The sequence below is a fragment of the Phoenix dactylifera genome, chromosome 12 (genome assembly GCF_009389715.1).
Source record: "Phoenix dactylifera cultivar Barhee BC4 chromosome 12, palm_55x_up_171113_PBpolish2nd_filt_p, whole genome shotgun sequence".
Lineage (NCBI taxonomy): Eukaryota > Viridiplantae > Streptophyta > Magnoliopsida > Arecales > Arecaceae > Phoenix > Phoenix dactylifera.
This window is the reverse complement of record NC_052403.1, coordinates 1,886,992-1,908,945: the sequence shown is the minus strand read 5'-3', so window position 1 is coordinate 1,908,945 and position 21,954 is coordinate 1,886,992. Positions and strand designations below refer to the sequence as shown.

At 37.2% G+C, this 21,954-nt stretch overlaps 1 protein-coding gene across 2 annotated transcripts; it reads left to right on the top strand.

The window, feature by feature from the left end:
• The first annotated feature begins 4,674 nt into the window (after positions 1-4,674).
• LOC103709899 (secretory carrier-associated membrane protein 2-like) lies at positions 4,675-20,593 on the top strand. 2 transcript variants are annotated; one of them, XM_039132270.1, is made up of 13 exons: positions 4,675-5,041; positions 6,593-6,664; positions 8,427-8,537; positions 9,071-9,133; positions 12,493-12,526; positions 12,627-12,749; positions 14,954-15,016; positions 15,119-15,212; positions 15,343-15,388; positions 15,488-15,555; positions 18,900-18,948; positions 19,552-19,617; positions 20,244-20,593. In XM_039132270.1, exons 1-13 carry the CDS (start codon positions 4,985-4,987, stop codon positions 20,328-20,330), a joined length of 933 nt encoding a protein of 310 aa, XP_038988198.1. In that variant the 5' UTR covers positions 4,675-4,984; the 3' UTR covers positions 20,331-20,593. The 2 variants fall into 2 exon arrangements, with proteins under 2 accessions (XP_038988198.1, XP_038988199.1); XM_039132271.1 differs by lacking the exon at positions 8,427-8,537.
• Positions 20,594-21,954: the final 1,361 nt, after the last annotated feature.

The following is a 21,954-nucleotide window of genomic DNA, read 5'->3' as shown; positions in this document are numbered from 1 at the left end:
AGGCTGTTGTGCTCAAATTACTAGGTGGAATGATATCAAAAAGTTTCAGCATAGATGGCAATTCCAACATAATGCTATTTGCTACTATAGCAGAAGTGATGACTGTTATCTACAGAGTCCAAGAAATGACTGGCTCTTTTTGGAATGTAATTGTGACTATTGCAATTGAACCAAATAGCTATTATAAGGAGAAATAACATATAGTTGCAAAAAATTAAAGGCATGCTTTGTTCAAGTCACTATTTATGTAACATGTTATTCTTTACTTTTGGCAGAATTGAAAATGTTTTTTCTGGTCTTATATGGATATTTGAACTTAAAATGGGTCTTTTGCATGCAACTCTCACTTAGAGATTTATTACATATGAGGACTCATTTGCAAATCTGCAGAAGTGCTTTCCTTATCCAAAGAAATCCCAAAAATACCTTCTTCCTTGAGTTCCTTAATGGAAAAACAAAGCTTTAATAGAGGAATCACAGCACTAGAATGGTGGTAAGGAGGCTTGCTTGCTGGTGCTGATTAAAGTGACGCAGGGGAAGAAATGAGAGAGGGGCCATAATTGTAATACTTTTATGAAAATATTTGGTGAAGATTCCTTTTGTAGGTGTTGAAAAGTTAACTTGGAGCTCTACTGGAAAATTTCTAGGAGACATATAAATTTGCAAAATGGTGTATATTTTAGACGAAACCCTTAAAAATTACTTTTTCAGAACCTTAAATCTTACTTTAATTTGATGAACAGTAGAAAAGATGTATGATGGCCATTGAATGGATAATTAGTAAAAACCATTGTTATTAAGACAGCACAAGGATCTAAAAAGTGCACAAAGGTATTTCTTAATGAGAAAAACGATGGGTCATTATTAACTTTGCTAGGGAATGATGATCCGGTCACCATGAATCCTCTTTTTTTTTTCAAAATGATTTGAGAGCTACCTAGGTCAAGTATCAGGTAATCTCCTCACAAGATTTGAACCTGGAATCTCTTTTGCAAAATGAATGAGAGGTGCCCTTGCTGGGAGCCAAGTGTGCCAAATAACAGTTGTTATAAACTTGCTGTTCCCGTTATTTTAAACCCTGGTGATCACCTCAATTGCAATTTGGAGACATGATGTTCCACTTGGTTACATGATAGCCTAAATGACACTGGACAGTCCGAATCCTCCAATGAAATGTTGCTGCATATTTGCTTTAACAACAACGAAGCTTTAGATCGACTCGAAGTAGTTAAAATGAGGCTATCGATGGATTACTAAGTAATGGTTTTATCAACTCAAACCTCATCTAAAATGGCTAGCCGAAAAGTATTATTTGGATTCCTTGATCCTGTATAAGTATCCAAGATCTATCCAGCGAATAACCGATATGGGACTAAACATACGCTTGCACGGATCCTCACATACTTCTTCCGTTTAAGCCCTAACGTCCTCATCAGATTAAGAGTTCAAATCTAATCATAAGCACCATGATCAGTTTATGGTCAGCCACAATGGATCCATGCTGGAGTGTCCTCTAGTCCACATAGGTTATAGGCCGAGTCCGTTTTGATATCATTTATAACAATCCAGGACCTCACCCAAAATGACTAGCCGGAAGGTATTATTTGGATTTCTTGATCCTGTATAAATACCCAAGATCTATAAAATGAATAACTGATGTGAGACTAAATACACGCCCACACAGATCCTCACATGCACTCTCCCAGAATAATTCACAGCACGCGAGTTAATGTTTGCGCTAACAGCTTATGCCTGGAGAGAGCACGAACTTGAACCATCCATAGCCTAATCCTGTGGAATAGACAAGATGTAGATCACCTATTAGGGAGAAGTAACAAGGTACCAAAATTGCAAATATTTAAAAATGGTTATATTGGCGTATCTAAATTGTGGAAGGAGACCAAGATCGAGTTGTCTCAAAATATCTAATGAATTCTACTTGGGAACAAACTTGCTTTTCATAAGGTTACAAGCCCATGGGTCGGAATAGGTTGTTGAGAAGAATACTTTTTTGAAGAAATTTGTTGAGAAGAATATTACTTTAAAGACAATAAAAAATATTGTAAGACTAAAATTAATAATTCTATAGCAGCCGATGGAGGTTGACGAAGTGATGGAGTTGCGCAACCACTGCTGCGAACGTAGGTGCAGCTCTCTTGAGTTTTTGGTTCTCTCTCTTTCTCCACAGTGAGTCTAGTAGTAGTTGATCAGTTCTAATTGAGGTTATAAGGGTAAAATATCATGTATAAGTACATATCTAGTGCTGAAGTTGTGGATGTGGCTTTATTATCAGTTTGTCATGAAAATAGGAGTTATCATTTGTGTATTCCTCGGCAAGTGATTGTCCTAATTAAACTAATGAAGTTGGCTCTTGGTTTTGGTATAACAGGATCCATTTTTGTAAATAAGAAGTCAAAGGGTGAATTGGCCAATCCCCCTTAGTCACACCCCTCCTCCCCTTGAAGGCAAATCTTAATTCGAGTGAAGGGTGATGCATCTCCAAATATGTGGGCTTCTAAAATTTACTCCAAGAGATCTTCCCTTCGTCACCCTCAGAAATGTTCAAAATAAATTAGAGAGAAAATCGCATGGATAAGATTTACCTTAAAAGCTATCAAAACTTAGCCCATATTGCCTTAATCCAACTTATAATTCAGCCAGATGAATCATCTTGAGGACTAAAATATATTGGCCATTTTAATAGTTAAATGATAGTTAAATGATAATTCTAGGGCTTGGTTTAGTTTTCTTTTTTAAGCTAAAGTGGTTCCATTTATTCATGTGGCGGGCCGTTATAGGCCCGGTCCATAGTTGAGCTGGTAGACCGAGTCTAGTAAATAATTTCTCCTCTCCCTAGTAGATGTCTATCTTAAAAATGCCATGCTAGCTGTCCTGCTGGTTTATCCCATACAGTTGGTCTAGCTAGCAATACTCTGGACCAAATGAGTGCTTGATGTAACTCATTCCACAAACAAACAAATTTTAGTAGAGCTATAAGTAGGCTACAATATTAGAACAATTACTTGCACCTTAGACACCTCAACAAATGGCACAATGCATTTCAGAGATCATGCGCCAACAACATAAATAACATCGATTGATTCATTTCTTTAGCATCATGATAATACTATAAAAAAATTCCATCGCACTGTAATCTACTATTTTCTCGTGAGGAATCATATGGGAGAATATAGAATGCTAAAGCATCACAATAATCTTAAAAACTAATGAAGTCAGTATTTTGTAATTTAACAAAAAAACAAAATACCTCATCACCTTAACGATTCTCAATCCAAAATAATATAAATTAACAATTATATTAGCAGCCAACAAAACTTGCAATTATTATTTTTTTGGTAAAAAAAAAAAAAAAAGAGAGGGAGGGGGGAGGGACCAGCCCACCTGCATAGCAGCCTCACTACTGAGCTCCCCTTCCACCAGAAAATGTTCGATACAGGTCGCAGGTTTTACGTACCTTCTCCGACCCGTGGGCTCACCGTCTCATATGTGGATACGTCATCCCAGCGCCACCTCGGTACAGATGGAAGGAAAGCATATCCGTCAAGAGCCATCCGAGCGTGGGTCATCCGGTTTCCTAATTTAATCGACGCCTGCGCATTTTGAACCCGAACAACTCGAATGAAAACATCCCTCTCTTACCATCAGGCTACCACCTTTGTCGCTTTTGCAATTATTATTGCAGTACCAGCAGCAGCACTAAAAAATATTAGCGGCGCGCACCCAAATCCCGACCAACCCGACACCGCGCGGCTTCAACACCCTAACCTCCTCCCCCTCTCCGCCGCCGCCCCGCGCGCCCCCCCTCCCGCGCCGGCCGCCATACCGAACCCCCTGAGGTGCGCCGCTTACACCATATATATCGTCGAAGTACGCGTCCGGGAAATGCAGCTGCCGCGCGTCTTCCTCCCGGTACGTCACGTACTCCTTCAACATCTGCTTCGACGGAGCGCCGCCACCGCCGTCTCCGGTCGCCTGTCCAGCCCCACCACCCTACCCCCGCTCCCCTTCTTCTTCCTCTGCTTCGCCACCACTTTCAGCAGCATCCCCCGCCCACACCCCACGTCTAGCACCGTCCTCGCCGCCGCTATATATGTCAGGCACCGCAGACGAGTACAGCGCGTTGCCGGCGGCAAAGAGCGGCCACGGAGCAGGTGAACCCGGCGGCGAAGCGGATCGCCGGAAGAGGAACGCCGGAGAGGAGACAATGGAGAACATCCAAGATAGTGACAAAGTAGAGGAGGAGGAGGGACACGGCGGTGAAGAGGAAGGCGTTGAAGGCCACCGTCCTTCATTCGTTCGTGCCGTAGATGAAGCAGATGCGCATCCAATCCCAGCTTTAATAATAAAAATTATCGAGCTAGGCCCGCTGCAGAGGTCTTCATGACGAAGCTAAAAGCTAGTAGTTAAAGTGACCTTAGGACACGTTGAATGCGTATTTTCTTGATAAATATATATATCCTTTTTGGTCCCTATCCCTTTCTACTGTAGCAAGAGAAATAAGAGAAATTTATCCTTTTATTAATTTCATATACTTTGAAAAAAATTTATGGATCAAGATTTGTGTAAGTCCACCATCCATGGAACAACACTTGCTCTTTGCTTGCATGAATACAAAGCACAGGACATTGATAGGTCCACAAGCAATGGGCTTCCTCTCTGCGACCACCCAAAGTCCTAGGTTCTAACGCTATCCTCTCCATGGATAACGACGCCCAAACAGAGCGTATAAAAGCCGCCGGTCTTTGAATGGCCCCGCGGAGCAGCCTTTGTTTGTGCTGGGAAACGACAAGCCCAGATAGCCGGCCGGGGAAGCTTCCACTCGAAAGGGAAGTCGTCCTTTTTAACTTTAAGTAAACCCTTCCAATTCCCGACGCCAACCCCTTCTCGCTCTCGCCGAGGTTTCGAGCTCTCCGCGGGCGCGCGCAAGAGAGAGAGAGAGAGAGAGAGAGACAGACAGACAGAGATGGCAGGTCGGTACGAACCCAACCCCTTCGACGAGGAGGAGGTCAACCCCTTCTCGGTGAGTCCTATCTCGTTGGATCCCTCCTTTGTGGATGAATTCCTCTGTCTATCGATCTCTTCTTGGGGAAAGTTTTTAAGCCTTTTGATTCTAGCGTTAGATGTTAGGATTTAATTTTAGGGTTTTTAATCTTTTTTGTTTTAATTGCTTATCGGCTTCTGTGGCTCTAATTTGCAGAGTTACTTATGATTGAAAAGCTCCATCTTTCTCACTGCTTAATTCCTCAAGTAAAGGCAGTTAATTGATGCATGCATAGATTTTATGTTCCAGAAATTCAATCTTTCGGATAATTTTGTAATTCCAAGAAGTATTGGGCATGCTCCGTGCTTTTACTTTCGATAGAGTAAAGTTCGGCTTAAGTTTCTTTGTAGGTCAAAGCTGTAACTTTGGTAACTTGGGTTTCATTTGGATCCCTGCATAACTTTGTTATTACCTTGATGATGGTAATTAAGTGCTCAACCCATAGATGAGGAAACCATGAAGACTTGATGCCATCTTTGTATAGCACTCGGCTGAACGAGCTGTTGCGATAAGTAGGACCTGGCAGAGCAATAGAGGGGTTTTTTTGGAAGATAACCTTCGACTTAAGAACAACATCGGCTCGTGGAATTTTAAATGGAGAATGCGTCTTTTTGGATTCGAAAGGACTTGTGAAGCTAGAGGACCTCATAAGAGATAATTTGGAAATAGAATGCATCTTTTTGGAGTTGAGAGGATTTCTGAAGCTAGAGGACCCTATAAGAGGTGATTTTACAATAGAATGTAGAGGACTTGCGAATCTGGAGGGCCTTATGAGAGAAAATTTTGTAATAATTGGTTAACTTGATCTTAACACTGATTCCTAACCACAGATATTTCATATTTTAACTATCTCTTAAAAATACCTGCTGCTTACATCTTTGAGATGATTATAGGAATTGTATGTCATGCTATACACCAATGGCTGGGATTATAATTTTTTGTTGAAGAAGTTATTGTCATGGAATTTGGAGAAAGAAATGCTACAGCCTGGTGAGACTTCTTTCTTCCTTCTTCGTAGTGAAACTTCATTTCCCCCTGATCAGACCATGTCATAAGATGGCAGCAATGCATCATGTTGTGCCCCTAGTAGTAGCTTGAGCTTAAATTTCAAGGATATGAGCAAAGCATGAGCACATAAAAGGGTTCAGATAGCAACAGAAGCTTAGTTCAGCTCAAGGTAGTTAAAAATTAGTTAATATTTTTCATATTGAACACATTCATCAGAAATAGCCCTTGAAACTGCTGATTAAGATCTTGGAATTGGATTTTGAATTTATACTATATAGCTTAGATTGTTATTAATTAGAAAAAAAATATTTATAATTTGCATAACGAGCTTTGGATATATGTACATACAATGTTAGTTTGATTGGGTACTGGAATTAAGGATCTTGGATCCAGCTTTTGAATTTGTATCATATAGCCTAGATTATTATCATTCAAAAAAATCTTTATAATTTGCAAAGGAATTAAAATGACACAGGAATTAAAATGACACAGGAATTAATTTTATTAGATTTCTTGTGACAGGAGCCAACACTTCGTGGAAAAGCAGCAGGACAATCAAACTATGGTCATGGTGGAGGTCCATTCTTTACTACAGTATGTTTATCATATTTTACTCAGCCTTTATTGCTTTTACACATTCATGAGATTCGTCAGGAGATGGCATATAGATACGAATTATTATTGTTTATGTTAATAGTGGAAGAGTTTTTTCTTAGTGTTAATGAATCACCAGTGTCTTCAGTTCATTACTTACATAGGAGCAAATTTATCTCATGGTCTTCAATTATTTGACTAGAAAAGAATAATGATCTATAAAAATAAATAGCGTTAGCGAAGTGGAAGATAATAAAAGAAATGTAAACAATACTAGATTCGTGTTCCTTTGTTGAACAATTCTCAGAGACGATAAGTGAACAAGAAAGAGAAGAAAACTGGAGATAATGATAATAACTAGATTATACCAGTGCCATATGGTTGGGGAAGGGGCTCGTAGTTGCACGGTGGATACATCTTGTTAAAAATCTAAGAGATAAGATATGAGGAGGGCCTGTCCACTAGCTGAACTCTTTATCTCTTTTATTAATACAGCTACAGTTCCCTTCTTTTTATACTTTGGTTGTTTTGCTCCAAGCCCATGTTGCTGCATACTTGACTCTGAGGCCCTTGGGTTTTGTGACCACTTTCTGCCTAGTAAGTCAAAAATGTCAAAGCTCCTGTTGTCCTATTACATGAATAACAGCTAAATCTAGATAGCACCTGATTTTACTCAATAAAATTACTGTTAGACCTGAAATTAATTATTAAGGTGTGGCCTATAAATTGTGATATTTACATTGTTAACAATTCCCACACTTATCAACCTGAACCATAGTAATTCAACATGCTCCAACTCAGAAGTAAGATCGAATATCTAATGATATGGTAACAATAGCAGTAAATTCGTATTTATATATGTCTATTACATTCAAAGGTACAAAATAGGAAAAAAATACTTTTTAAGAAAGAAAAAGGGAAAAGACCATAATAACAACATGCAAAAATATAAGAGATGGAGCATGTAGGAGATTGTAAAGGCTGCAAGGGAGGAGGTGGCAGTGGCTGAAGTTAGAACACGTGTTAGACTGGGATATGGAGCACACTGGATATGGTGGATCAGAATAGAGCCTTATCACCTTAGAGAACACCACTTGACACTGATTTCTAGCATTGAGTACCAAGGGTGGAGTAGAGGAAGGTGACCTTAGTTTGAGAGACATCGATGCCAAGGTGGCTGTGAGCGAAGCAGCATGGCACAATTGTGGAAAAGATAAGGGAAGAGGGATTAGGGGTGAAAGAGGGTAGACGAAAATGAGGGTGTGCAGAATCTTAGACAAGCATCAGAAACCGCCATAATTCCAAAGTAGACATAAAATAGTTATGCCAGTAAAATGGCATAAGGAGGTTTGACCGGGTGTAGCCTATTCTAGATCTATGGGAAAAAATGTTTGCTGGGATAAGACCTTATCTAAGCCTCATGTTCCTACAAGACAGGACCCTGTAGTTTAGGTTCTTTTGATTCATATTCTAATACACGAAAGCATAATTGTCTATTAACCTTTCATTAGGTGCACTAAAAGCAACATTTCTTCTTTAGATTTTCATCTGAAAGATGAAAATTTCTCAGGTCTACATAAAACAAAAGTATATTAGGCATTTCTTTGTTTGTAGAAAGCATATTAATTATGTTAAATGCTATAGTCAATCTAGTTGTCTTGTGGTTGTACTTTTTTCAACCATAATCCTGGTTTCTCTCTTTGGGTTTCTTGATTCCTTGCAATAGTTTATGTGATGCTAATCAATACTTCCAATATTCCAGCACCCCGGTAGTAGTCTTTCGGATTCTAGACTCTCACCTCTTCCTCCAGAACCTGCTGAGCTTTACAATGATCGTGGTGCAACAATGGATATTCCTTTTGATACAACAAAGGTAGGTTGATTCATTTAGCCTCATTGCCTCCCCCCCCCCCCCCCCCAAAAAAAAAAAAAAAAATAAATAATAATAATAATAATAATAATAATAAAATAAATAAAATAAAAAACTCACAAAAAAGATAAAGGGGCACAGAAAAGAAAACAGGAAAAGACAATAAAAGGGGATAAGAGGAGTTTGTGTGTACACAAAAGGTCACGATACGGTTCAAAGGCAAGGGTATTCCTGTAATTTAAATGGGACATTTGATGCACCCATTGAAGTAATTCAGTTTGGCTAATAATGACGCATTTAATGCTCAATCAATTTACAAGAATACTATTGACTTTTGGAAATGCATGAGAACGTTTGAAGGGTATTTAAGTAATTTGGAGGCTGTTTTAAAATGTCTTCCGGCCGCTTTTTTTTGCATCATAACCCAGCACATATAATCAATACATACATTCAATATCACACATACAGACACAAAAATAAAATGGTAAGAAAGCAGTTAATTTATTTATCACAATATTTTTTGTAAATCGTGTCAGGACCTAAAAAGGAAAGAGAAGGAGCTCCAAGCCAAGGAGGCAGAATTGAAGAAGAGGGAACAGGTGTTTCTGATTTACATGTTGATTTTAACCATGTGGTTATCAAAGTAGAAACATACTCCTTGAGTTGTTATGATCTAAATAATACCAATGCATAGTGGAAATATTGAAATATTGGATATTCAGTTAATGACTGGACATATGTTTGAGTAGTTCTGAATGATTTTCTTATTTTATATATGCTGCTACCTCAATTGAAAATAGGTGGACTTTTTGTACATTTGGAACATTTTTACTTCTGCAACTCGGAACCGATGTTTTCATATGGATCTGCTTTTTGAAAAAAAATTGTATAATGCATGTAGAATAGTTATTTGTATTCACCTTTTCGATCTTTGTTCTGCAACAAGGGGCTGGGATTCTCAGACTTGGTGGTCACCGAACTCTCTACCAGCCCTTGCCTTGAACTCATCATCATGCCAAAGGAGTACTATCTTCTAGCATAACAGACGAAAAGAAGCTTTAAAAATGATGGGGCATGAAAGAAGAGGAGAAAGGAAGATACACATGCATGCATCCTGTGTAGCCATTTGTTTTCTATTGGACGACTATTGTTTCGTTTTATGACAAGAGAAGCAAAGAAGCCAGAGTTTGGTTGTTCGAGTTACAGCACTCTCCAATCAAATACTTTGGATGTACATCACCCACTTTCCAATCTAGTACTTTGGATGTACATGTAGTTCCACTTAAGCAAGAGATGCTTTGGTGGCCTAGAAACCCATAAGCTAACCCAGGTTTTTGGGGTTTAGGAAATCTGAAGATTCTTAGAGCTGTAGCCATGAATCATAGTCATATGCTGACCATTAGGAATGCACAATGAATTTACATTTATGAGATTGAGAAAGCTTCGGGCCCTATTAGCAGTTAAAATAAATTTGTAAGACCTTATTTCATCTGAGCCCAACCTGAAGTCAAATATTTGGAAACTGTGACTGGAAAACAGGGGGAAGTTACATGATGTCCAGCAAAGATTTAACTTTTTAAGTGCTGCGGGCATAGAAGGGTGGCAATTAGCCGTTTGATAAAGTCTCTTCTGTTGATACAGAGACCTAGGTTCAATCACACCCCACTTTGGGATTCGGCTGAGCTTCCATCCATCCTAATTCCCAAAATAAAAACAGTGTTGTTGGCATGGCTTATGCCAGCCCGTGGTAAATTCCGTGTCAAGACACATGTTATGCTATTCTAAAGAAACATAAATAATGAAAAAAATGAAATTCAATAAACCTTGTCAATTGAAAAAATTAAAAGGGAACTGATGAGTATTGTGCTGACCCAGTGACACCACCTTCGGTTGCGGTGAACTGGCATGGGCACCACTTTAAAGTTAAAACTTTGATGAAGCAAGCATGGTGCTGTTTGATAAAGATCATTCTTGTTGGTCTCCTTGATTTGTAAGTAGAACCATTAGCAAAAAGAGATGTAGCCTATGCAATTTGATCATATGCTCAACCTGTTGGCAAACCTTTGTTATTATTTGTTCTGTTCATCTCTTGAAATTATAAAGGCCTTCTTGTTACATAGATTTCACGGTCCTTTTAATCAAAATTCTCTTCTTCTTCGCCTTCTAAATGACCAGCATACTGTGCTTTATCAGTAGTGTGACTTTGATCTTTGAGTTTTATCATTTAATAGCAGCATCTTAGTTTGGGAGATAGAAAACCTTTTATTTGAGATAGACACCATTACTAGTAACACACGCTTTGGCAGCAATAATGGAATTTGTTTTATGTGTTAAAGACATCTATGATACCTTCAAAATTATATTGTTCTTTTAGTTTTTTGACTAACAGAAGCTTTTCTAGACATTGCAACATCTTGACAAGTTTGAATTGATAGGTCCATGGACTAATTTGCTCTAGCATATTATTGTTCTCACTCATACTAGATGCCTATGAATTACAGATGGCTTTCTACTTTTTTATCATTAGAACAATCAGAGTCTGAAGAAATTTGGTGAGGTGCATTTTACAGCATTGTTATTGTTATTCTTTTTTTAATTCCGTTCAATTAAAACACATTGAAATGATCCTTTCATTGAATATGGTTATAGTTCTTAAGTATCTACAAGTGTGCCATCTTTTAATTGATATCCAAACAGAGGATTACGTGCCTCATTCTACTATCTTTTTGATAGATAAAATATAACAAAACCTTTATCCCTATATTTTCTACAAGTCTATATTGCTTCATATTTACTTTTGCCCTTGTGATTAAATCCAAGTCCTAGCAAGTATTCTTTCTAGAAGAATTAGCACATAGTCAAGCAATCAGCAAAATCTCCTAAAGTACTCTGTTTAGTCTGATACGCAATGCCGATCCTAATATTATTTTTATAATGCTCATTTTCTTGGCATCTGCAGTCATACCTAAGAGTCTAGCTGTGATGCTGGCACCTGCAATGAAGAATCAAATGTGTGGGGTCTAGTTCCAGTTATCAGAAACTGGATGATGTTTTATATACATTGTACTTGAATTCAAGGCATGTATGATCTATGTCATTGGTAGAATATAGGGATGTTTAATATCATCTTCATGCCAAATATCACCATGTGAAGTAACACATAGATAGTAATTAAAGTTCAAGGTGTCAGCAATTGCAGTCATGTTGGTAAAAATAATCTCCTAACTTGTAATCATTATGCGCCACTCCACCCCACCACCCCACCCCCTGGTGCCCAGCACACAGTGGCTGTGGTGCTTGTATGCCACATTCCCTATGAAGGGAAACTTGACTATAATTCAATGTACGTAAGAGTCACTCGCCACATTTATGCAATCCTGGTCATGTTTTGTCTCCGTCCAATTCATCATTATTTATTCCTACTAGCCAGAATGTCTTTCAAAGATCTGCCTTTCAAGTTTCATCTTTTGTTAGCTAATCCTAGTTGCATGTGAGACCACATCTCGTATCATGTGATTTAAACAATTTCTCAATGGCTGGCTAAAGAAAAAAGGAATTGCATCAGTTTTGGACATATCATGTGCTTTAAACAATTTCTCATTGTCCGGCTAAACAATTTCTCCTTCAACTTTTCTTTTGTTGTAACATACATTGATATTTGGAGAGAGAAGAAAAAATATACATCAATGTAAGTATATCAGATTCGGAAGATGGGCATATACTTAACTTTATTTCGCTTAAAGCAGTTTCCTAGCTACCAGTTTTATTTTTGGTCAATTGAGCTGGTTGTTATCTGAGCTAGTATTCATTTTTCTGTATATGAACTTGTGAAAGATTGACCAGTTTCCAGGCTTTTAATCTGTCCAGAGGGCTAATTCACTTTTCATTTTGCATGTTTATTGGGTTTTTATTTTCCTCTAGTATTGTTGACCGCCATGTTATCTTGTATACTCTGCAGGAATTAAAACGAAGGGAAGATGCAGTAGCAAGGGGTATCAAAAAGCAATTCGACTAATGCGTTTAGTAATAAGTGGCTAAAGTAGGTTGATTATCTTCTGGCATAGAGTTAAATTTCACTTTATGTTTTTGCAGCTGGAATTGTTATAGAGAAAAAAAACTGGCCACCTTGTTTCCCCATAATTCACCACGATATTGCAAATGAAATCCCCATTTACTCACAAAGGATGCAGTATCTTGCATTTGCCTCCTTTTTAGGTATGTATTCCTTTTCTGCAATGTAGGTTTTGACTGGTTGCTTCTCCACCCAGCTCCTGCTCGTTTCTTTGCTTCTAAACAAAATTGTCCATCTCTTTCACCTTATTTCAGCTCCTTCCACAATCCAATTTTGTTTGGAAAGAGGAAGCTTGTCTTGTGTTTTTTTTGCAAAAATAAGTTTTTGTTTTATTATTATTGATTGACAATATCTGATGTAGGACCATTTAGGGATGGCCTACACATGCATGGAAGGTCCTATAATCCTATTGATGAGTCTGATCTAGGTTTAAGATTAAAGATTTTGCATGTCTAGTTCGCAGAAAAGGCAAAAGAGGGAATATTTGGCTGTTGTGATCAAATGGGAAAAAGAAAATCAATAAGTCCCAAATATTTAGTCAGAGAGGAAATATGGTAGAGGAGAATTTTAAGGATTGTAGAGGTTGAAGAACAAATTGGTAGACCCTAATTTGAAATTCAAGTCACGTTGCATGCAAATTTGTGGAGACAATGATTAAAATTTATATCCAAGACAGGACGAGAAAGAAAGCGAAATCTAAAGTATCCAAAATTTGAGATCAATATTTAAGCATTAAGCAATATCAAATGGATCAAAAAAAAAAATCAATTATAGACTAAGCTGAATTTAGGATAAGCAAGGTAATATATCAAAGAGTTACGGCAGAATTATTGCAGTGTTAAAGAGAAGAGAGAGGAAGGAGGGAGGTGAGAGGAGAGAAAGGCCAAACTGACAAAAGAAATCTTTTATTTCTTCTCTAATAAATCATGATTGTTTTAGATCATCTCGCAAGGTTCGCCGTCTCGATACTAGACCCCATGTCGGTACCACACTAGCACTGTGTCGGTATGGTACGGTACGAAATTTTTTCAGTGGACCGAGTGTCGGTTGGCCACCCGTACTGGATATCAGTACCAAACTAGTACAGTACAGTACGTTTCATACTGTCCAGTTCGGGCCTGTACCGCAAACCTTGTCATGTAGTCTCATAAGCCTTTTTTCATTCCCTTCATGACTTCTTTCACAAGTAAACTAGAACTCTTCATATTGGAAAAGAGGTGAGAGGAGGAGAGAAAGGTCAAACCTAGCCAGAGATACCCTTTATTTCTTCTGATACACTTTATTTCTTCTCTAATAAGCCACATACTTTGTTAGGGTATTGTGCCTTAATAGGCCCTTTTATACTCTTTATGACTTTTTTTACAAGGACACTAGGACTCTTCATATTGGAAAATAAATCTCCCAAAGATGTAGCAGGCAGTCCTTTACCTTCATAGATATTTGACTCCAGTTAAGATCATAGGTTCTATATTATATCTTAGCAACCTCTATTGATTCAACCTGGTCTTCTAAAAGAAACAAACGAGAAGGCTATGGATACGATCACCATTCACAATACTATAGCATGAACAGTGCCATGAATGGCAATCCCTTAAAGAAGACATCTAGTTACAACATAAAACTTCTGGCCTATAGTACTATGATTTGATTAAACATCTAGAGGGCTCAAAATAGTGGACTTATAGATGATGTGACCTCCAAACAGCATTTGATCACAGCTCAATGGCTTGGGCCTGAAAAATTACTGAATGCCAATTGTCCCTCAAAACTTGCTTACAAGGTTTTTTGTCATAAAGTGGAAGTTGTGACAACCAGGTTTTATGGTAGAGACTGATTGTAATAGATAAGTTACTGAATCATACTCTTACAATTGGATTTTGAAGATTTTACGTGGTGCTCAGATGCCATGAAACTTGAGGAGCAAGTATTGGATTGGTTGCAATGATGCAGTAAATCAATTGACAGAAGATGGTTCAATAATTATGATTATGATAGCCCAAATATACAATTACAAAAAAGTCAAGACCCTCTCATCTAATTTGTTAGTATATTGTATGGTACAATGACATTCTTATTTTGATACAGCACTATGGACCAATAGGTTTAACAACCTATGACCTTACAGGATTAACTTTCCATATCCTGTCACCATATAGAATGGAATCTTATATTTGCCCTGTTGGTAATGGTCCAATCTGAAGATTAAAGAATGTTACACTAACGATAACAGTAAGGTCTTTAACTGCAGATATTTCTCATTTTACATGCGTGTTTTGACACTATGGTCATCTCATGCTGATTGTTATTAATATACTGTCTTGAATCTTGCAATTCGGCCATTGTGCAGGATTAACTGCATGTCTGTTTTGGAATATCATTGCAGTCACAGCAGCTTGGATTAAGGGTGAAGGTGGGCTGATGAGTTCTAAACATCACAAATTTGTCAGTTGATGATGCTGTATCCTGTAGAAGATTGTTTTATGATTTTGACATGGTTTGTCTTATTTTATAGGTGTGAAAATCTGGTTCCTTGCTATAATCTACTTTATTGCGGGTTGTCCGTTAGCTTATGTGTTGTGGTACCGTCCTCTTTATCGTGCAATGAGGTACAAGCTATTTTGTCACACAAGGGTTTTTTAGTAACTATGCTGCACTCATATGTCTTGCATATCATTGATTGCATTACTACTTCATGGTAAGATTTTTGTTTTGATTGTATTGCAACATGTGTTTCAGGACTGAAAGTGCTCTGAAGTTTGGATGGTTTTTCATATTTTACATGGTGCGTAACATTACTCAGACAAGTTTTCCATACATAAAGCAGTAGTTATTTCTAATGAGAATTTATTGTAAAGGCTTATACTCCCCCTCTGCTTGACAGGTTCACATTGCTTTCTGCATCTATTGTGCTGTTGCTCCTCCTTTTCCTTTCAAGGGAAAATCTTTGACGTAAGCTCCTTTTCAGCATCTTCTACATGAAAAAAAAAAATATCGATAAATTTGCATAGAAGATACATAGCTCGCTCAATCATTACTTTGTAATTTTTCATATCGCTTCCTTTAATGGTTACATAACCTCATATCTTTTCTCTAGGAAGATGATTATGTTTTCTTAAATATGAGAATGCTATGTTGTTAACTTAACTACCTGAAAATCATATATTTGAGAACTTTAACCTCTAAAATTGCCAATTGCAATAATGAAGAGTAAACACTCAGTGCGTTAGAAATTCATCTTGCTCATTTCTCCCTATCTTTCTCTCTCTCATTATCCCATAGACCTGCATCTCAGTGCGTTAGAAATTCATCTTGCTCATTTCTCCCTCTCTTTCTCTCTCTCATTATCCCATAGACCTGCATCTTTATCTTAATTAACTTCAACTTTTGAAATATAACATTTTAATAGACTATATATATCTTGTCTTGTCTTCTATTTTTATATGGATCAATGTTTGTTCATCTTTTCGTAAGCTTGTTCTTTGACTTCTTTGCAGCTTTGGTCTTCTGAGTTGCATCAATTTAATGGATGTCTACCATCTAAGTTTGTAATCCTTGTCCTATGTTTTGTGTGGTGGTTTTTGACTAGACTGTCTGTGTTTTGTGGTAATCATAATTGGTCTTTGTATTAAACTCTAATTTAAATTGCAAATATTCTTTGTTATGCAAGAAATTCCATTATGAACTGATTAAACAAACTTGTGCATTTTCAGTACATGTATCTTACTTTCTAATTATATAATTGTTTTAATATTTGACATTTCAACCATAACGAAGCCTATATTGTTAATTTTTCTTTCTTGGTTTGTTCAAACTTGGTGCTTTGTAAAAAATTAAATATTTATGGTGCATTCATTTTCATAGAAGCTGCATGACTGCATTGTTGAAGCACCTGCTTTTAATGATTTAGGTCATGGACTCAAAATGCAGCACCCTGTGAGATTTTTTTGACACATAAGTGACTTGGTCATCTGCATGCAAGCCTTGGACTGTAGTGTGCAGCTGTTTTTTTATGCATATGTTGCACTTGACACTGCCACCTTGCTTTGAGTTGCATGACATACATACATACATATGGTACACCTTTTGGTGCAGCACCATTTTTGCCATGATAAAGCTTTAGGCTGGTTATGGTCCGTTCCGGTCAGTTCAGACTGCAGACTATTGTACCACTCCATGTCTTTGGTTACTGATGCTACAGCATGGGAAGGCGGTGTCTGTGACAGATCCCATTGGAATTACACCAGATTAGGTCCAGCCCAAGTTTAATTCAGGTCCAAGCAAGTTGAATTACATTATCATCCAGTGTCCATTTTCAGAGTGTGAAGCACTAAAACGAAGCTCTTTGAGTACAAGCATGCTACCACCCCCAAGGGGTTTTTTGACACCCAATTGACGTGGGGTTTCAATGATGTTTTGGCCTCGAAACAGACCAATCAAAATAAAAGTTTCCTTTTTGGGTGAGTTTTTGACCCGGCATATCTTCCAAGCATGAAAGAATTGGACAGTGCAACAAAAACCAAATTTGGTATAGAAGTTGAAATCTAGCTCCAAGAAGATTTTAGCTTTTTTGCAAAATAAAGTCATGGCTATTCAAGGAAAGTTGTAACCCTCATTAACTACAAGAGGAATTTCACTCTAATTCTAAAAGAGCGGACCTTACTAGTATAAAAAGATGATTTGTGTAATAATATAATTCGTCTTTAATGGAAGTAAAGGGATCAGAACCCTGCATTTGAAAATTCTTAATATTCTCAATTATTTTATTTTGAAAGATTCAAGTTGAGCGAGTTGAAGAAAATTCTTTCTTCTTCCTGATGAAATCATTCTCTCTTTATCTCTCTCCCGCCTTTTCTTTTCCTCCCTTTTGTCACTTGTTTAAGTTTGGTCTTGTGTTAGCACTCGCATGCTGACTTTCCCTCTGTCACTAATGTAAGCTGTTTACATTAAGTGAAAACGCACACATACACACACAAGCTCTGCCAAATGATTCTTTGGAAGTCATGATTTGCATTATAGATCATATTATCTGTTGCATTTGATGCATTCTTGTGCAAAGCTCGACATTTGTTGAAGTTTCTGTTTGAATCTTGATCTTCTGAGCCCTTTTCTTTCATATCTGGCATGTGCAATCAGATGATTTCCTTATTTTCATGTGATTGAGCATTTTAATTGGGTTTCTTATAGTTTTAAGAAAGCTCCTTGGAGGTAGGAACCATAAGGCTTCTCTTTCTAGTCTATCTGGCAATGCAGATCTCTATGCTAGAGGCCTCACTCCACTTGGAGGAGTTTTTTGTGGGTATTCAATTAGATTTTTGTTTCAGCATATTCAATTTTTTGGTTTTAGATTTCAAATGAAACCAAACTTTAACGTTAATGGGTGAGTTATGCCCTATAAACAAGCTGTGTACTGTAATTAGGGAGTTGAAGGGTTGACTAATAAAATACTTTGATGTGTCCAAGGGGTTTACGCACTGACAGCCAGGGGTAGCAATATTCTGGAGAAGAAACAAGCATGTAACCCATGCCTGGTGGGAGCTGTTTATTATTTTAAAGAGAGTGTAATTATTATGTGCTACAAACACACTTGCAGAAGATGATATTTTGAAAGATAACTGACATGAGGGGAAGTTTAAAGGTTGTTGCTCATGGGTGCATGGTTGGAGCTGTTTGTCATTTGAAAGAGCAGATTATTGCTATGTGCTAAAAGTACACTTGCAGAAGATGGTAATTTGAAAATGACTTACGTGATTGAAAGTTTCAAGATCGTTGCTTATCTAGTTTTACACCACCCATTTCCTAATTTTCTTTCCCTATGTTTTATTGTCCCTTTTAGATGTAATGACTTCGTTCATGGTGCACTGTAATGGACAACAAGGTCAGCACACTTGGAAATGCATATATGTGTTTTGGCCATAGTCTCTTTCAATACCATCCTTTAGTTTGTAAAGGATTTCAGTAATATGTTAGCTTTCTCTTTCTTTTATTTAAACTTAAATGTTGCTAAGCCCTTCACCATTATCACAAAATATAGTAGTGAATTTGTCATTGGGATAATGGGGAAACTTTGAAATACTGCAGTATATAGAGCTCTGAGATATATGGAATTATCATTTTCAGAAGTGTTGGAATTTTGATTGAGGCCATTATTGGTTTACAAAACTATAATTGTCATTTAATGTAGAGTACAATTTCAGTAGTTTCTGTAAAGTTCAAATAAAAGTAAGGCAATGATCATATTTATTCATTGTCATAATAATATGAACGCTGATGTTTTTTCTGTGTTTGTGGAACAGTGGTATCCTTGCAGCAATAGATGTCATTGGTGATAATGTTATAGTTGGGGTAAGCATGTATAGTACTTTACTATTCTTGTTTGTCTGCTTACCAGACCTCAAACTTCTATGAAATATATTGCTTCTCTTTACCTTCTCCCATCTCAGTCCATCGACGTCTTTTTTGCTTAAACACATGCTTTAGTAAACTAGCTGGCAGAATGTATTGAGTCATGGATAACATGTATATTCTCCAATAGTGTACAAGGGAATGCTCAGTGCTCAGTTTGTCTGGTTAGCCATTACAGATGAGAACTGGAGCTGGTAGGTTGAACCCCAATTATAAGCATTACAAGTTCTATGCTCAGATGAGTAATGCCTTTAGCTTGCTAAGAATCATTATGGGTCTATAGTTGGTTCAGTTTGGTACTGAAGCAACACAACTAAGAGCCAACAGTTTCAGTTATAGTTGGTTTTGATATCTAGCCAAGCCTAGGATAGAGTTTGGTTGTTTAAAATAAACATTGGCTTTGAGTCTTTAAATGTAAGCAAGTGTTAAACATTGTCTTTTGCTTTGATAGGTTGTCAGATTAAACACATTGGAGCTCCTCACCAATTTGAGTTTGCCTGATCATGTAATAGATAACCAACTTAATTCCTCTTTTGTTTGCAGATCTTCTACTTCATTGGATTCGGGTTCTTCTGCATTGAGTCACTGATCAGTATCTGGGTCATTCAGGTTATTTTTATATCAATATATGCAATTTTAGTTGATGATGGAAATTCTGTATGTTGGACATTCATACTTATCCGGTATTTTGGTTCACAAATTGTAGTACCCAGTACTTTTTGCCTGGATCATGGATTATGGTTGATTTTTCATAAACCCCACCAAGCTTATGAAAAGGGGAACCTTAAATGTATCTCTGGATAATAGATTCATACCACTAGAATTATTTTTCATGATCAGGGCCCAAGCCTCCTTATTCTTACTGAGAATACTAGAGAACGACAAATTTCTCAAGACTGAGGGAACAGAAGAGGGAAAAAAAATCCATACCTGCTAGTACAGAAAACATCACTTTACCTATTCACTTTGCCATTGCCGTGTCATTGTTGTTCCATTCTCTGATGCTGTAGGATCCAATTTCATAATGTTGCATAATGCTTCTCAATAAGAGCAACCAATTAAAAAGAAAATTGCGGATAAGAAGAATCCCACAGAAGTCTTATTAAATGCTAAAAACATTACATTATTTGATAACTATTGATTCAAACTTAAGAACCAAGGCATGCATATCCATATTATTATGTCATTGAACTTGTTGACATTATTCACATTGTTGTTATTGTTTCTTTTGGCAGCAAGAATACATGTACTTTAGAGGAAGTGGAAAAGCTGCAGAGATGAAGCGTGAAGCCGCACGTGGAGCTATGAGGGCAGCATTATGATATGCGCTCCCTAAATCTCAGATTTTAGTGTTAATACCTGAAGAAAGAAATATTCACCATGAACTGAAGCATATGGTAGATCATCTTTGTTTCTATATTTGCTTGCTGGCTTTCCCCCACGTATGTTATATGTTTCTGAGATTTAAAATATAGAGATTGTCGCAAACAGCAGCAGAGCACATTGGTAGCCACTATTGTTAATTTTAACCTTAGAGGCTGTATAGTTTCTATATAGTTTCTGCTTTTATGTTTTTCCTTGCCAATTTTGTGTGCTTGCGTGACTCTACTACAATCGCGGTTTCTGAATCAATGAACGACAAAAATCCTATTTTTCTAACATAGCAAGGCACCTGTTATCAAAGGATTCTTTCATTTTTCCTCTCATTACTGACATATCATGAGAAATATATACAATTTTTTTGAGTTGATCTATAGCTTTGATATGCTGTAGATAACAGTAACTAAAGTGGTTGCCTTCTAAGGTGCCAGGAATTTGATTTGATGTTGGGAAGGAAGAAGATTTTACGCATGGTGTGCGCGCGCATTGTATGTGGATGGTAATTTGATGGTCCGCAGCCTTAGCTCTAGTGGTTGGCATCCTCTATGCTTGGGAGAGATCAAGAGCTCGTAGCAGCATCCTAAGTGCATCTCATTCAAATCCAGATGGGTAAACATCAAAAGATTATCTTAGATGAGTCGAATCAGAAACTCGAGCAAGTGATAACAAATTCTGATTCAGATCTGTAACAAATAACTTGAAACTATTAATATACGAAGACAATAAGCACTTGAAATCCCTAGTATGGTACATCTTGTGATATGTATATAGTCATTCTTCATGTTTAGGCTATGGAATGTCACAAGGATGTGGGGTTATAGAAAGAAATCAGCTTTAATATTTTCTAAATGTGTATACACCAATGTTGAATATAGGTCTTGAAACAGAAAATCATAGGCTCTGATGTGAAATGGTTGTCATTTCGCAACACTGATTGGTTTCCAGTTTATTCCTCCATTTTTGCCTCAGTTTATGCCACCTAACCTAAATAAACTATTCCCGGACCAAGCAAAGCTAAAGGATCGCCTTGAATGATGAAATGCTTTTGATTGGCTTTTCGAAGTGAGGAGATGTTAGCATCAATTGAAAAGTATAATGGATCCTATTGGAGGCAGTAAATTTTTATCCCTAAAATTCTCAACATATTGCTTGTCTAGGGGAGGACTGATGTCTGAACCTTGCATACCTCTAGAATTCCACTCTTCCAAACTTCCTTCAGATTGTTTGGTAACAATGTTAATCCTCAAAACTTAAGCATTTGTTTAGAGCGGATACCATAATTTCATGTGTACAGATCATCCATCAATCATTAATCATCTATGCACTCTGTACCATTATTTAAGAGCATGGACCAAGGCCTTTAAAGCATTGGACATGGATATGATATTGGTGGTATAAAATAAAAATAGTCCACTACTCCACAAAACAATATTAATATCAAAACTCCATAATATAGTCATCACTCAAATCTATAGACAACATCGATGACACAAAAGCAACCATCCATCATTAAAAGGTTAACATTCACTAAGAAAAAAGAAAGCTACCTATGCATCCCCAGATGAA

Coding starts and splice junctions, on each gene's coding strand:
- LOC103709899 (XM_039132270.1), top strand. CDS start 4,985: ATGGCAGGTCGGTACGAACCCAACCCCTTCGACGAGGAGGAGGTCAAC. Junction 5,042..6,592: donor AGGAGGTCAACCCCTTCTCG/GTGAGTCCTATC, acceptor TTCTTGTGACAG/GAGCCAACACTTCGTGGAAA. Junction 9,134..12,492: donor AATTGAAGAAGAGGGAACAG/GTGTTTCTGATT, acceptor TATACTCTGCAG/GAATTAAAACGAAGGGAAGA.